The sequence below is a fragment of the Anser cygnoides genome, chromosome Z (assembly GCF_040182565.1).
Source record: "Anser cygnoides isolate HZ-2024a breed goose chromosome Z, Taihu_goose_T2T_genome, whole genome shotgun sequence".
Classification (NCBI taxonomy): Eukaryota; Metazoa; Chordata; class Aves; order Anseriformes; family Anatidae; genus Anser; species Anser cygnoides.
In genome coordinates, this window is record NC_089912.1 from 13810548 (window position 1) to 13828164 (window position 17617).

Consider the following 17617-nt stretch of genomic DNA (forward strand, 5'->3'; position numbering starts at 1 on the left):
GCAGCTTCCACACAGGTTGAGAAGTAACTGGAAAGATGAGAGGGGCCTGAGAAACCAGCAAATCTGCGCTGAGGGAAGGGGGTGACACTTTCCACCTACGCTACCTCGGAGGAGGACGCTCTGCTCACAGTCTCCCGCCGGCTGGAGGATGCCACCGCTGTTCCTGTTTTGCTGACGGTGGCCAGCAGCCGTCCTCTGCTCCCCCAGCAGCTCCCGATAACTGTTTTGATGTATTGCTGGATGGACGGGGCTCACGCTGCCCTGCAGCCCTGCTGATATAAAAATGCCTTTAAGATCCTGCCTTTCCCATCCTAATCTACAAAGGAAACAGGAAAAAGGAACTTAAACTCCCTGTACTCAGACAGCAATGAGACTGTTCCAGCCTGCTCCGCCGCGCCGGTTTCTTGCCCATGACTTGTAAACACGCTGCGGCGTAGCATGCTGGAGGAGAGTCGCCGGTAAACTCCTGCCCCAGGAAAAGAATACTCCATGAGTGGCTGCAAGAACTGCATGGATATATCTTGGAAAGCATGGACCCTTTAGCACTTCTGGTTCTCTATGGATTCAGCCTGATGATTTCAGGTAAGCTTTTGCTTTACTGTCTGTAGTCGACCTGTCACGCTGTTCTTGCTTCCAACGCACAGGCAAAGCACAAATCCCACTTCTCATTCTAGGAGTTATCTTTACCGATTTAAGTACTTGTGTTTGCTTCAGTGAGACCACTTACCCCGGTGAAGCTCTCTCACAGCAAGTGAGGGGAGGAGGACAGAGTGCAAGCTCCCAGGGAGCGTGCTCCTATGGTCAGAAGCTGCTGCTACCTCTTTCTAAGTGTTGAACACTGCAACAGGTTTTCTCTGCTGTCTGAGGGTATTAACCTTTTCATAAAGCTCATTACATTGAAATCATCAGCGTCTCTCCCCCAGATTATCTGCTCTAGACACAGACTAAATGTTGACTCCTTCTGTGCCTCACTTTGTGAACTGGCGGTGCAGCAGGAAGTGTTGACGTTTCCAGGTATTCCCGTACCACATTTTAGACAAGTATTATTCCAGTACAAGCTTCTAGACTAGATTCTGCAGCTGGAATCCGCATGAAAGTAAGTGGACAAAAAGGGCGGAAGAATGCACATTGTATAAGGCCAATTAATAACACTTCAAGCACAGCTGAAGAATGGTTCGGTATTATCAGCAAATGTGATTACTTTAGCAAGTCAGCAGTTAGTCGTAAGAGACATCTGCAGAAAGGTATAAAGCAGAAATATACTAATGCAAATCTGGTTTATAGCGTTCAGAACAGGCAAGTTGGAGATCATCGCTGAAGCTATCACAAGCACAGTCCTGAGGAAGCCTCGCTTTCTTCCCATGGGACTCTCGGTTGCTCAGCATTTAAGTATTGCTATCACCTCCCATATTTTGAATTTCTGGACAGTTTCTTCAGGAAAACATACCAAGCATAATCTGTAAAACAGAAATGCATCTCACACAGTAACCTTAGACTCACTCCAAAATGTCACTGAGACACACATGGGTTCTTCCAGTCCATCTCTCAGCAAAAACACAAGAAGCTGTAAAACAGCAGATTGTGTTGCAGTGAAAACCAGAAAGAAGCACGAGAAGGCAGAAGTCCTCCCTGCAGGGTAACTCACTTTACAGACCTTCACAATTAGAAGCATGTTAATAGCTAAGTAAACTAATGAGTTTGAGATGTTTCTCATTTTTTAATTATTTTGGCACCTAGAAAAAGCAAGAGATTTACACAGGCAAAAAAAAAAAAGTGTTTACAATCTGTTGAATGTGTGTTTGTAAGTATTCTTATCTAGCCAGCGCTGTAATAAGCTGTACATTGTTTACCAGTTCCTCCCTCCTCTGTGGCTTAAGTTCCATGATTGCTTAGCTGCACACTGATCCAACCTACGTGGCCCTCAGATCACCTACAGCTCGTCACTTTAAGGCAATTTCTGGTGTTCTAGGCATTATGGACGGAGAAGAAAATACAGACCAATTACCCCAGCTCTTTCTCCTCACCCCTGCTGTTGCTCTACGCGGTGGCACACACCTCGATGCCATGGAGGGCAGGCAGTGCTCATGAAGCTGCAGGCATGGCAGAAACGAGCAGCCAGCTGCGCAGACGAGCAGCGCGGGCGGACAGTGCTGGCAGCGGGGTGCTGACGGGCCGCTCGTCACAACCCTTTCCACAGGGGCTGGCTGCTTAGGTGTGTATCGCAGTCACACCCATCTCAATAGATCTGTCAGCTTTCCCGCTTTTGTTTGGGAATGATATCATGTTTCCTGGGGCGAGCGGTGGAAGACAATGCGAGCCCGCTTTCCTCCAGATACTGCAGGCGGAGCTCAGGAAAGCGGCGCTGACATTGCCCCGCAGCGGGGGCTCTGCGCCCGCTGCCACTTCATCTTCTCCTTGCTGCCACGGGCTGCTGTAAGCAGGTTCCAAGCCCACCCCAACCCTCTTCCACCATCAACATGCCCCCAGCTACAAGGAATGGCCTTTGATTTAACTCCTTTTTTTGATAATGGTACTCCATTCGCAGCCGGAGCTCAAGGTCTGGTGTTCAGTACCCCAATACACCCCCCTGTCACGGTGCCCAGAGAGTCACTCCTTGCCACAGCCAGCCTCCAGTTTTACTGAAAAGAGGCTGAATTTAATTCCAGAGGGATTCTTGAAACCAAACTGCGCCTCCCCACCTGTTTGTCTTTCGGTTGGTTCTGCTCCAGTCAATGCTTTGTAGAATCAAAGTGATCCTGGCGCACAACATGCGGTGGGGATTTGAGCCCCAGGGCCATGCCGTGGTACAGCCCCTGCTGAGCACAGACCAAGAAAGTGCTTCAGACTCACCTACTCCACAACAAGTAGCCCAGTGTCACAACTTGCCTCTTGCAAGAAGCAAGCTTCCTCAGGTGGTCTGGAATTCTGCTTGCAGCTTCTCACGGGGGGATAATTCTCAGAAATGATGGTGCATGAGCCCTGTCTAGGCAAGTTGGCCACCCTGAGTAAGAGATCTGTGGAAGCTGGTGACAATTAAACCCAGTTTCAAGCAGTTTTTGTTGAGTGCTTCTGTCAGGAAAAAAATACATTGTCAGATGTCTCCATTCTCAAAGATGGAACCTTTGGTGCTACAGCTCTGAGCTACCAGTAACATCAGATCCAGTGGGTTTCTAAAATCATGGGATTTCTTATTTTGGTGGGTGATTTTGCTTCTGGATCCATATATGGTAAAAGACTCAAAAGGTTACATTAGCCTTTAAAGAAGAGATAACAGTGGAACTAACAGTGTAGTGCAATTCAGTGCTATATCCCTGGAGATGGCTGAGCTTTCCTTGGGATCAGCAGGTGTTACCACGAAAAATATACATATACCTATAAATATTATTATTACATGACTCCTTTACATATTCAGAAAGTTAAGCAGCATTTAATATACACTAACAAATGCACACAAGCACAATTGTGATGCTGTATGCTCTTCAAAATGACAAAGAAATTGCATTTTCTAATTACAGACTGGAAAGTTTTAACAATCCTGTCTCAAGATTTGTTTTTCCTTTATGAAGCCTGACTTAACCTATTGAAAACCGACACTTTTCCTGGTGCACTTTCTCACACACATGCCCGTGGCAGTGTGCATGACTGTCATTCTTCCCATAACTAAAGGAGAGACTAGGACTGCATGAGCATCTTCAGACAGGCTGTCATCTGTCTGCAGTGGTACCTGAACTTTGACCACAGCCTCTCTTGTGGCTGAGGTGCTGGCTTTTTGAGCCTCTTGACAGCTCAGGCAGTGGATACAAACCACGCCTGAGCTTTCAATCTCAGTTAATTTGAAACTATTCTGACTAGACATTAGACTGACACGGAACATTTCAGACACCTACAATTCAGACATCTTCAAGGCCAGGCTGGATGGGGCTTTGGGCAACCTGATCTGGTGGAAGGTGTCCCTGCCCATGGCAGGGGGTTGGAACTGGATGGTCTTTGAGGTCCCTTCCAACCCAAACCATTCTGTGATCCTAAGACTCTATGATCAAACAACTACTAATGTGGATTGCAGAAAAAAATTAAAAAGGGTTCTCACTCCTGAAGAGTATTTGATTTGTGAGATCCAGCAGTTGCATCTGCCGGCCACATTTGTATAATTTTCTCAGAGGAATCAGTGTCCTGTTGGGTTTTTCATGAGCCTCAAATTTAGATAAAATTTAGATTCTTGTTGAGATACAGCCTTCATTGAACCCAGGACTGATGGCCTGCCACAGGAATCACTGGTTGAACCTCGGTGACCTGCTGACTCCTGTTACCTCTGCACAGGTCTGCTAAGACAACCATGACTACGAAATGGATATATCTACATTTTGGGAGAAAGGAAAGCTGTTCTTTCTTAGCTACACTGCTGACTATATGTTTGCAAAGAAAAATATTCCAGCTGTGACCTAATTCACTACCCCTGACTCTGCAGCTAGGAGCCAAAACCAACAGCTTCAGCCTGTGCAGGCAGCTCTGTGCACCTACCCTACATGGAATTACAAAAGTGGGCCAACTGTCTTCAGTTATTTCTTCTTAGCTTTATAGATTGCTTTTGGTGTTTGCCTGGTTCAGCCCCAGCGAGAGGCAGGGTGGCTCTCAGCAAGCCTCTGTGCCCAAAGGCCATTCCAGCAGCTGGGAACAGTCAGGGGTGTAGAGGCATTGCATCAGACCCAAAGGAATCAAATCTAAAAGGGAGAAATGAAATCATGCTACATTCACAAGTGTTAACATATGCTGTTGGTTTAGATACAGATTATGTACATACATATTCGATTGTCTGGATATTTAGTCATGATTAAGTTGGTTGGATGGATTACTTTTTTGCTGAAATTTCACTTTTAGAGGGAAAAAGATGAAGCTGAAACATTTTACTGAGATGGTCTGATCCCCACATAAATTTACATGAAAGGCTTTAGGTGAAGAAAAGGGATCACACAAGTCAGCAAGACTGACTGCAGCTGAGCTGCAGACTTTAGGACAGGGGAGAGGTGGAGCTGATCCTTCGTGTGCCACCTGTGTGGGAGACCTGCTCTGTATCGGTCGGGTAGACTTCAGCCTGCTTGGCCCAGACCTGTCTCTTAAACACACAGATTTCCACAGCAGTCATTGCGGCACGGAGGATGTTGTGTGGGCACAGAACAAACACGTGAAAAATGGATACTTCTACCGCTTCTCTGGGATGGACATACAGGTCCAGTGCCAGCTCCCACTGTGACACAGGGAATAATATGTGACATGGAGGGGCATGCACCTTGTGTTGTTGAGCTCACTGGGGAGGATGCTGAGTCCTTTTCCAGTGCTGGGTTGTCCATCCCAGAAGATTTGCTTCTGGAAGTCCTTCATGTTATATTTGTGTGAGATGCACCTGGGACCCAAGGGATGAAAATGAAATGTGTTAAAAGAAACTGCAGTGGAGGACTGTTCTCTGAAGATATTATCTAACTTACGCTAACTAGGAAGATCATAGTAAGAATGCTGTTCCACTGCAAGTTCAGTGGAGACTCACAGCAATGAACCAGATTTGATAATTCCTACAGCCCCCTCACAAGGGGAGCGGAGGGGCAGGCGCTGAGCTCTGCTCTCTGGGGACAGCGACAGGACCCGAGGGAACGGCATGGAGCTGGGACAGGGGAGGGTCAGGCTGGGGGTTAGGGAAAGGTTCTGCACCCAGAGGGTGGTCGGGCACTGGGACAGGCTCCCCAGGGCAGTGGTCATAGCACCAAGCTGACAGAGTTCAAGAAGTGTTTGGACAACACTCTCAGACTTAGGGCATGGTTTTGGGGTTGTCCAGTGTGGAGCCAGGAGTGGTACTCAATGATCCTTGTGGGTCCCTTCCATTTCAGGATATTCGACAATGCTCAACAATGTTCTATGTTTCTAACACCCAAACAAAGAACATGCACTAAGAACATTAGTAAAGGGTCATATCAAAACGAAGTAACAAATCCCATCAAAATTCATTTTCTAAGTCATCACTAGGAAACGCAAACACTTTTATGACACAGGGATTCTGGGTCATTGCTAAGTTCTGAAGGGATTTCTGAAAGACAGGTTCACAAATCTGAAATTTCACTATTCAGGGGTAATGTACTTAAACTTTCTGCTTGAAGGTCAGTTTTTTTGCTTATCTGGTGCTTATCTACTTTCTGCATTGTGTCAACTTGACTAATGCGGTGGCTTGCTTAATCTCCCTTCTGAAGTCTAACAAGTTTCTCAAGACAATGCAGTTCCATCTGCACTTCTGACAGGGCTGATGATTTTATCTTGTATTATTTGCTGGTTGTTCATCCTAGGCCTGCCACTGCTCAGGGACAGTCGCAAAGTGTATTCATAAATAGAAAAAAAAACCTACTCAGAGAAGTCAGTAAGCAGCAATATGAGGATACACGACTAGACAGGCAAGAACCATGTCCATCCAGCAGCCAAAGCCCACGGACACTTCCAGACTCTATTAACCTTACACATGCTATCTGTTCTGATACACCTTATGAAAACAAAATTATTGCATATGTTTTGTACACTTCACATTTTGTACACTTCAGCTTAGCACATGGTATAAACAGCAGCTTCATAAAGCAACTGACAAGGACCATCCTTGATATGGACAAACTTACTCTTGCCTGCAAGTACTTCCCTGATCGTAGTACCCATATTTGGCTGGCTGCAAATCCCGCTGGATTTAGCCTGTTCTACCCCAGTCGTCCCACATTCTTCATCCTTTTTCAGCATTACCTAGCACATTGTCAGCTGCTTGCTCAAGCAATTTCTGCTGATAGTTTGTTTTCTGCTTTACTTGCAGAAAACAAAACCATGCAGAAGGAGAAGTTGTGAGAAAGCTTTTTTCTTCTTACTTTTGGATTACTCCACACAGAAATATTTAGACACCCTCAATTGGGAAACACCAAACAAGTTGCACCAGTATTTCTTTTCTAGCCTTTTCATCTTAAAATATTGCTTTGATAAGTTGTAAAACAACTGGAATGTAGAGAAAACAGTTTTGCTTTCTTCTGAAAGTAGACGGTTGCATTTCCTTCAGCTGCTCCAGATGTACCCAAGGGCCCTTAAGAAAGTATTAGACCTGATAGCTTTGGCAGACTGTGACATTTTTCATATTTGTGCTCAGGTTTTCCCACTACTACTAAGTAGCAAAATGATGTTCTGTCACTAATTTTTGCTTCTTTTTAGTTTCACAATGCCTTCCCTCCCAAAACAATGCCCTGTTTCTAAGGGTAAGACACATTGATTGAGGTACAAGCTGGCCCACAGCTGCCCGGTAGCATCCATGAGATGCAAGTAGTAAGAGTCTTTTCTTGGACACCTGGTACAACAGAAATGGCTTTATTGGCAAACCTATTTGCTCTTTTATGAGCTGTTTTTCAGCAACATTTCTGCATTTTTTTTTTATTTTTTTATCCTGCTGCTGCTGCTATGTGCTGGAGTGCCTTAATCTGTTTGGGGTAACAATCTCTGCAGTGTCTTCCTCTTGAGGACTGAGCTCTCAGAGGAGAATTTGACTCACTGTTAGAAGTCACCCAAGCTGCTGTTGTCTTTGCATCCCAGACGAAGCTTCCAGGACACCAAGAGAAAAATGAGTCCATAAAATGAATATGTGATTTCAAAGGCTCCCCAGATCACTTACTTTTTTGGAGAACGAACGAAAAAAATAACCAAGATTTATACAAGAAATATTGAGTGCACACCCAAAAAAAAAAGAGGAAATAATGATTGCTAAATTCTGGTGCAATGTATATTCTATTCTCCACATGAAAAACATTCCCAAACAGCTAATTTTTGGGGCCAGTTTCTGACTAATTTTAATATTAAATGAGGAGTACTCATTTCTTCTTTCTTAGGAGTAACGGATCAGGTCTCTATTTTGTTAACTTCTTCATATTTCAGCTGCATTATTTCGATCTTCCAGATTGATGAATTTGTTAATAAATAGATTTCAATGTAATTTATTCAGTAGTTCACTAAGAATTAATCAAGTACTATACTTTTTCAGTAATATTGCTTATATTTTCGCTATTTGTATTCCTAAATAGCTTAGTTATATTATTCTAGTTCGTTGGGTGGTTTTATGCAGTAAAATAGAATCAAGGAGTGTACAGCTGAACAGGAAAGTACAAAACAAGATACAAGGAGAAATCTGAGGTACGGGGGATTTAACAAGTTAGGCTTGCTCTAAATCAAAACCACATACTTTCAAGCACTTGGTGGTGTGTTTTTTTTTTTTAGGAAACATGAAAGAGAGGGGAGTTGGTGACTTTACAGTCTGTGATACACATTTTCACCAGTCTCAAATAATTATTGAGCCCTGCGCTTAGTATTAGAACAGAAATATGAAACTGATTGCTTTGCTCTCAACATAACACCAAACATACACTAAGCACAGATTCTAGTATAGTACCTATACGATTTATACTCACATTTTCAGGTAGTTGTTAACAGAAATAATTTGCGTTCCAAGTAATAACAGTAATAAAAACAAGTAAGCAGTTCAAATTTACATCACCCTTCTTTCCTCTCACTATACCTGATGAAAAAAGAGCTGGAATTTACTGGGTAAAAACCTTTCTCCTTTCTGCTTTCTCCTCACCTCCTCTCTTAATTAATTAATTGATGTCTCCACCCACCTCCTACAACAGCTCTTCTTTTTTCTTTATTATGCTCCAGATGCAAAGGGAAGGACTTTTATCTCACAGCCACCTCAAGCAATTACTAACAAAGTGCTACAAAAGAAAATAAATACATCATTAGATCTTCAATAGCTGTAGAGCTGTGAATTATTTTTTCCTCCCACTACTACCCTGTATAAATAGCTAAAACATTTACTCAGAACTTTGCATTCTCAATGAACTCTGCAAATTTGGACTGATGGTTAAATACGTGTTTGGGGGGCAGTGGGTTATGGTTATTGTTCACCTTGATGAAGCTGACTGCTGTGGCTAACTGCTGTGGTGGAGGTGCGTTAGCCAGTACTGATGGTTTTCTGGTTAACAGGGAACTTTTCAAAGGCCTCGTGTTAGGTAGAAATTGTAATGAGTATTTCCATGATTTCCCAGGAACCAGACAAGTGTTAAGTATAAATCAAGAAATATTTGAGCAGCGACTTTCTGAGATGAAAGGACAAATCATAACACTTTTCTGTTCTCATAGCATTTGCTCTATGTATTCATCTGTGGCATTAAGTTATCTCTTCTTGAGATTGCCTTGTTGTTTTGTCCCCAAACTAGTGTCTAGCACCAGTTCTGGTCTAGGGAAGTGACGTTTCAAACTTTATTAGAGAATGTCATGCTCTTTGAGCAGACCTGTGTCTGGGATATGTTCCAGGGAATTTCCCAGAGATGTTTGATCAAGCTTCTGCTGAGTTTTGCTGGTGCAACAAAGCACTGAAAACATGTTGATTGTGTGCCTGTTCAAACGGCATTTTGATAGGGAATGGGACTGCATAGAGGTTGCAGAGAAAGCATGATATACACTTATCCTCTGTTTGGTGTGATTTCCCCAGAGGACTATGTACCAGAGAAGCTGTGAAAGACCAAGGAGAAAGTCTTGCTGGTGCTGCCCAGGTCAGTACAGCCCAGTATTAATTAATAAGAGAGAGCACAGTCTTGCAGGTAAGGCAGGGGCAAAGGTCTCCCTGCGTATGTTTTGCCACTTGGGTTTCAGTGGGTGCACTATTATTTAAACTTACTGCTCTGGAGGATGCCATTTTCTCTGTGCCAGGAGAGCACAAAGCCCTGTTCAACAATGAACATGTGTCATAAATATCAGGCAATTAATCCTCTCTGCATGGCATCTCCCACTTTCAACACCAGCTTAAGTGAGTGTTCTCTCTTCTCTAGATCTATTTGCACACACAGCAAATTGCCTTCCTGATAAGGTCAGTCCTTCAAGGACCAGGGCAGGAGTCAAAGGACTTTTTCAAGGAAACACAGAGTATTGTCACTGATACAGGGACAGGCTGTTTCCTGTCTGTATTTGTTGTACTTTTCTCAGAGAGCCAAATCCTGTTGTCCTTATTTAGTCCTTGCACGCTCAAAGTCTTCATTAATACCAAGGGCAGGATCTGTCTACTTTTTGCAGCCCTAGGTAACGAAAATTCCTTCTCAGCAAGGATGGCTGGGTCCTTGCTGAGATGCATTACCAGAAAGACATGCTCTAGGAAACCCTAAGCACAAAGCATATGTAGATTTTACACTTTTCTGTTCTTTTTGTTGTTTTTTGTTTGTTTGTTTTTGTTTCTGTTTTTCCGTAATCTGAGCACAGGAACTCCCAGAGGAGTCAAGGATAGCCTTCCTGTCACCTCAGAGGCCTTAGGCTGACTTCAAAAGGCCAGTCCTGCTAGACTTTTGAGTTGAACCAGTGAAACACTTTCAAGTGAACACGCTGCAGGGGTCAATGTTTTCAAAATACACCTAAAGTCTACCTTCAGTTAGTGCAAAACTTTCACCTGGATGTATTTTAATTTCTGCATGCAATATACTCCAACTGTGAAATCTTAGCTGCCAAATCATGTCTGGGGAATGATTCAGTACTTAAGCATAAATATTACTCTCTATTAGACACAGAAAAGTCTTTATATGCTGCTCCATAAAGACATGAGACTCCATCTGTGTTACATCAGCATCACGCAGGTGTCTGAGTTGCTCTTCAGGGTTTAATATGCCAAAGGACACCTAGTTTTAGACAATCCACTATAACACTACTCACCCAGCTGTGGCTAGATTTGGATTCCTCCAGAATAATCACAAGTAAAAATGAGTGATAGGCCTGAGCTAAGGTTGTTCTATACCTTGACTTACACAATTTGTACCGCTCCAAAGAAGCAGGAAACTGCAGCAAATGCACCGAATCTGATATGATATTGCTTTGCTCTATCTTGCATAAGGACTCAAGGCAACACAAAAGCTAGTCCTCGAAACTCAGATTTCTCCTACTACTTCTCAGCATGTTAAAAGTCTGAGATACAGGGGAAGAAGAGGTGTTATTTTCACCTTTCAGTTTATGTTGGAAGTGAAGGAACAGAGAAATGCTGGGAGCAGAGAAATGGAATCAGAGCCCTGCATGCACAGCAGCTCCTGAGGGACCCCAGCAACTTGGGCCCATCACCCTGTATGGGAAAGGCAGCTGCAGCTCTGTGCTCTGTGGGTGCTAGGCAGAAACATCCAAATAGCTCAGATCTAACCTGCAGCACCCTTCCTGATCTCAACTCAGATCATCGTAACAAGTCACGCAGTCTGGATCCAGATTTGATTCTGAGCTCTGTGGAACTCCACCAAAAACAGGACCTTGCAATTTATGATTTTAAGCATATCTCTACCTGGCATGTGAGACCATGGGGAAGATCCCCGCTAACATAAATTAAAGCTCTCTGCTTTCAATGTTGGTGACTTTTGAACCACATCTGCCTACAGCTGGTGTGTCAGACCCACAGTAAGAGCACAAATGCTCCTCAGATAAGAAACATACTTAGACAAATGACCTATAAGCGAACGCACAAGTCTGGCTTCACTTCTATCACACAGCTCTTTAACTTCACTCCAAGGATTTACTTTCGTAACGTGTGGCAGGATGAACTGACTCCGCTGACCCCTACCTTTATGCAGTGTTTACTGTAACGGCGTGCTGCATCCTTTCCAGGAGGTTTCATTTCTCCATTGTGTAACCGCGAGTTATCTGGGCTGGCACAGCGCGGGGTGGTGGCTGTCGCGGGGCTGGGTGTGGTGAGTGTCAGCACGCTGTCGAGATACTTTGGTCCCCAGAGTGGCTGCTGGCACGCCGAGCAGAGAAGGACCTCCTCTCTTGGCCCCAAGCTGGAGGGACACACGCAAAGGCTGCAGTAAGCACCGAGACCTTTTGGCCTCCCTTATCTAAGACTGTACCCGTTCCTTCCAACGAGAGAAACCTTTGGAAGCCGAATGCCGCTAAAATGTTGAGTCTCTCTGTATAAATACAAAGCAAGCTTGTATCCAAAGCAGGAAAATAGATGTGGTAAATAAAAGAAATCAATTATTCTTCCTGTTTCAGCTGGAAAAAATGTTACCGTTTCCCTTCTCCTTACCGTGGATTTCAAAGGTGAAGGGACACACCTATTATTTGTAAAGCGTTGATTATAGGGGACTTTTATTCTCCTGCTGCCATCCATCCACATTCAAACAACTAAGTCTGGCAATAAAAAAATATTTTTTCAAAATATTTGAAAAAGTATTCCAAGTGTTCAAAATACTATTAATTCCTAAAGCTGAAAGACACATCCTCCTAATACCAATTCATACATATTAAACCCATGTAAAGTACATAACAGAAACCCTGTTAAGCTGACGACCTGATGATAACCAGTCCTCTCATTGGCAAAGCACCACAATTGAGGCAGCTGTGTACATGTCCAGCTAACCACGGAGCGATCTGCTTCTGCAGCCCAAGATTTTCCCTGGGCTTCTGCAACAGCTTTAGGAAGTACTTACGCAAGCCTGGCAGGTTTATTTCCTCTTCTGAGAAGAACAAAGCTTATCTGTTCTTGACATGTTAAGTAAATCCTAAACTTTTACTAGCTGTAACAGAACAATTAATCAGCAGTCTTTTTATTTTGCCCTAAAGCTGTGTAAGACCCAACCAGAGGAAGCCTGCGTGTTTGATGAAGCAGTTTCTCTGGTGATTTGATTAGCTGCGAACTCAAAATCTGCAGTAATTTTTTTTCACTTGCTGTTTGTTTTTTTTCTTAGGTAAAGTGGAAGCAGCACTGGACCTCATACTGATCAACTCATTCCCTCTGGTGGGCAACTCGGAGACATCACTCATCTGTATCACTTCCAAGTGGCGCTCCCGTGAGTCCATCACAATTGACCGGGACCACGAGGATGTGACAAACCAGCACCGAGAGCCGCTGGAAGTGAGTGAAGACTCAAAGAGAGCCACAGCCAAAATGGTGGTGTGGAAAAGGGAACAGGCCAGCGAGACTATTGGAGCATACTACTGTGAAGGGAAGCTCAAGGATGAGGTGACGAGGATACACACCATGAAGATGCCGCTGGGAGGTACTGCACAGGGATCAGAGCTGAATTTTGCATGTTGCTGCGTGCGCACCAGCAGTCGTCCCTGGTTAACACAAGTGGGCACGAAAGTGGCTCCAGAGCTGGCAAGGCCGCCTGGAGTCAACAAAAATAGACCAGGCTCAAGTCCATGTTTTTCTTCTGAAGTGCAGAGACAACTGGTTGACACCAGCTGCTAGTCATTTCCTCGTGGAAGTTAGTCAGACATCTATAGGTGCTCTGCCTGCATCTGGCTACTGCCAGGAACATGCAGTCAGGTGGTAAAGGCTCACTGATGCCACGAAATAATGCACATGCAAAACCCTTCCCTGCAATTTTCACACTCTAGACCCTTGATTTCTAAACACGGTTACACTTCAAATCTTGACAGGTCTGGGATGTAGACAGCCAGACATTGCTGTCCTTTTCCTTGGTAGGAAACCTAAGCCTGGAAAATAACTGCCCACAGTTCAGCACAGCGACACATCAAACACTTCCGATCTGCACAGTCTGTCAGCGCAAAAAAAAAAAAATCCAGCACAACAATGGAAAGGGACTCCAGGGAAGTTTCTCTGATTCTGAGAAGGTTATTCACAAAAATCCACTGCATATTTCACTTTTGATTTGGTGTGAGTTGTAAGGCTATGAAGATTAGAAAAATTAAATTTGGCAGTGAGATAGATAGTGGGGTGCAAAGGTGGGGTTCCCAAAGACCAGCACTCTGTCCTGTATATGGCCTTGTAAGATTTATAGGACAAATTATACAGCACAGAGATTACCATAAACTACAGAAAAAAATCAAGGAATTCTGGCTAGTATCCCAAAGCAAATCAAGTTTTTAGAACTTCAACTGATTTTAGCACAATTTACTGTATTGCTAACATTTTACACCATAGCAGCTGGGCTGTGAGGACAATTGACATTTTTTGTCTTTGTTTCTGAAGTATTAATAAGAGGAACTATCATCATTGGTATCTCCCAAAATTATACAGTCTTAGAAAAAACAAACATCTTAGAAAAAGAGACTTTTCTTTTGTCTGAACTATGGCTGGTGTCCATTTGTTTCTCTTGGTATGGGAATGTTCCAAGAAAGGTGGGCAGGACAAGCACATTTTCATCAGGCTTGTGTCTCTTCTGGCCCAATGTTGTCCTGAAGGGTTTTCTTTCACCAGGAAAGCTCTGAGTGTGCACTTCATTTGCAGGGAAGTCAATTCTGTTGTTTCAGAGGAGGCTGCAGCGGGGAGGAGGACATAAGATAACAGTCCATGGAAAGCTCTGGAGGAGGGAATGACGTCTTCATGTTGACCCTCCCTCTGGCAGAATGCCGATGAGCTGAGCACAGCTCTGGCTGCCGTGTACAGCAACCTTCATGTGTGGATGTGTGTCCTCTGAATTGATCAATTTTTTGCAGTCGCTATCTGTGCAGCTAGCAGCAGAGAAATTAATCAAACTTTGAGAGCTTCCTATGTTGTTCTAACAAAAGAACAAAAAGTTGTTCTAACCAGAAATAATGCAGCATTCACGTCAGCTTTAGGTAGGCTTCTATGAATCATTTCTGAGTTTGAGTCTATTCCTCAGATTTTCCTTGCAAAAGCTTGACTAACAAAATTTGAGCTAGAAACTCAGTGTTGAACATGTATAATCTAATCAGACTAGATGGGTGAGAAAGAGGTATGACAGACATTCTCAAAGCTATTAAGTCCACAGAAAGAGGAAGAAAAGGTCAGTGAAGGACTGTGCAGTTTGGCAAAGCATCTGTAATTGGAAAACATGCCTTTTTGCCCTTTACTGTTGTTGTCTGAATAATTTTTAAAGATGCAGTCTGTTGTCCAACACCGAAAGTTAAGCAAGAGTTGAAACGTGCCGTTTCCCACTGCGGACACAAAAGACACAGGAAGGAGAGGCACTTTTGAAAATCCAGCCACTGTTTTACAGCCTCAGGCCAAGAAGCTACTGAAATGCTCGCTGAGCGTCAATCACTTGGGTAGCCCCCCTGACTTCATGGCATGGGAAACAGCCACCTGCTTAATTATGTACCTGTTGTCAGATGTGAAGATACAGTGAAGATGTTCGCTATATAGTAGGAAGAATAACATTCGTTTTCCTGTTTTACTCTACACATTTGCCATTCTGAAAGTAAGGAGTCCATTTTCCTGCATATTTTAGTATTTCAGCATTATGGGTACACATGTAATATTCATACACGCAATAATAAGGATCAGACTATGCTTTTCATGTAGATGGGGAGTAACTATTATACTGCATATAGCATACACACCTAGAACAGAACACTACATAGTTTGTCCTGCATCTAGTCATACACAATTTGTTCAATTTCTCTACACCATAAATATGTTTTTTCACATATATAATTTTGAGTTTCTCCCACAGAAACTCTCCAGAGCAGGCAAAGGGACAATAATGGAAACACTAGTGAAACAACGTTACAACACTTATCCTGCAACTCAGTTCATTATGTCTCTATAAGGAATTGGCACACTCAAGATGTGAAATCATGAAATACGACTCACAGTCTAAAAATACTTTGGAACTGAGCCTACCAGGGACCATGGGTTCCTTTCCATTGCAACAATACTGTGAAGAAAAAGTCTTGTGGTTAAGGTAAACAACATACAAAGAAAAGAAAATGGGAACACAAAAGTTTAATACCTTGTTAAAACAATTAGTAATTCTTCACAAAATTTAGTGCAGAAACCACTACAACTAAAACACTTAGGATCATTTGTAACTAACTGTTCATTTTTGGGAAAGCTCTTGAGTTTTCGTTTCCTAAACATTTCATGGTTTTCACCAGGTATTTGTTATTCACAAATAACTTCTAACTCAGCAGCTGAAAGAAGTTGGGACTGCTCTTAGTTTTTGTTTGCCCGTTTTTTATGAGAACTTATTTCATTATTCTATATGAGAATTCTCTGTTCCTCTAAAACATAAGCCGAGATACCAGTGCCTCGGTAACATGGCAGAAGCTCAATAGATTCCTGCTGTACCATGCATGTGCTAGGTAGCATGCAGGAAGAGTCTTGCTGAAATCAATTAGATAGCACTTACCGAGGAAGGTGTGAAAACATGTGCCAGAGGCTCATTTCAGTTAGAAATAAAACTTTTAAACATCAACATTCACAAGGAAAGAAAATTCTGGCAGAAAGGCTGGCTTGGATTGACAGAAATGTTTTAATTTTTTCTCAAATTTTCCTTATTATTATTTCACATAACATTACACAATCATTTTGATTTAAAATTAAAATGCCGTTCTGAAATGGAAGTATTAATATATTCTTTCCACAAATATTGCAAAAATACTACTTTTATTTTCCTTCAGATTTTACAAAATACTATTCTGTAGATATTAACACCATTATAGCTTCATATTAGCTTTGAAGCAGCATCTACCTGACGTTTACTTACATCTCTATTACATGTAAAATATAACTAGACATTAGTTGATTTTTTTTCCGTTTTCTGATCCTACCCCTCTATATTTATTAGCAACCAAATTTCAGTCACTGACTCCAGATTTGTTTTCTGCGACCACGGGCAAGAACCAAAGTAGTTTCTTGATAGCTTTCTAAAAATGAAACAAAACAAAACAACAAAAGAGATAAAAGATAAATGGAATTTTTAATGATTAAATTGCCTGCAGTTTATACTAACTTGTGTAGGTGTTCCTTAAACAAAATATCCCACGAAATAAATCTGACTTTAATAAAAATGGAACCTACACAAGTACAGAGCCAACCAGGACCATGAACAGCTCTGGAGCAATCCCTCCCAGCTGAGGCTCAGGTGAGTCTTTCTGTTGGAGAGGCCCCACGCACCTTCCTGGCAAGGAAGGGCAGCAGCACTGAGCTTTTGCAAGCTGGCAGAAACAAGATGCAGGAGAGACTGACCTAAGAGGAGGCACTATAACGCTAAACAGCCTCAAAAGTTGAAAGAGAAAAGGGGATAGTAAAAATCAATGCTTCACATCCCTGGGCACTCTACAAAGAAGAGTACAGGGATGTAAAAGACTCAGTCAGAAAAAGAGTTGATTAGGCAACTTCCAGAAAAATTCAGAATTTTCTTGACACATGATACATGACATTATCTATCAATACAGCATATCAGTACAGCATAAAATCTCAGGGCTAAAACTATGAGAAAATATGAATTTGTTCTAAAAAAAACTCAGTTTTCCCTACGCACTTTCCATCTAAAAGAAAGGAAGCATCTTTAATTTCACCTAACTTGTTTCAAAGTAATACATTGCAATCAAAATGAACATTTCACTGGTTACAAAAAATACAGTTTCTTGAGATTCTTCTGCCTCTACCCCAATTGTTCCTTTGACCTTTCTTCCACTGATAATGATATGTAAAAGACAAAAATTCTGTGAAAATCCTTCTATCTACTACTATCTTCTTTTTCTTAAATCAAGAGCTATAAACAAACACATAAAAGTACTTTTCTTTTTCTTTTTGAGCAGGCAAATGGATTTCTATTTCCCTGGAAACCAAAAAAAAAAAAAATAAAAAGTTGGACGTTTAATTCAA

At 42.5% G+C, this 17617-nt stretch overlaps 1 protein-coding gene across 2 annotated transcripts in view; it reads left to right on the plus strand.

Annotated features, from left to right (window-relative positions):
• The first annotated feature begins 164 nt into the window (after positions 1–164).
• TEK (TEK receptor tyrosine kinase) overlaps positions 165–17617 on the plus strand; it is a 42614-nt gene continuing 25161 nt past the window's right edge. The window contains exons 1-2 of one of the 2 annotated variants that reach the window (XM_048050068.2): positions 165–582; positions 12762–13073. In XM_048050068.2, coding sequence (XP_047906025.1) covers positions 531–582; positions 12762–13073 — 364 coding nt within the window. In that variant the 5' untranslated portion in view covers positions 165–530. The remainder of the gene's footprint in view (positions 583–12761; positions 13074–17617) is intronic. The other variant, XM_048050069.2, reaches the window with a different exon arrangement.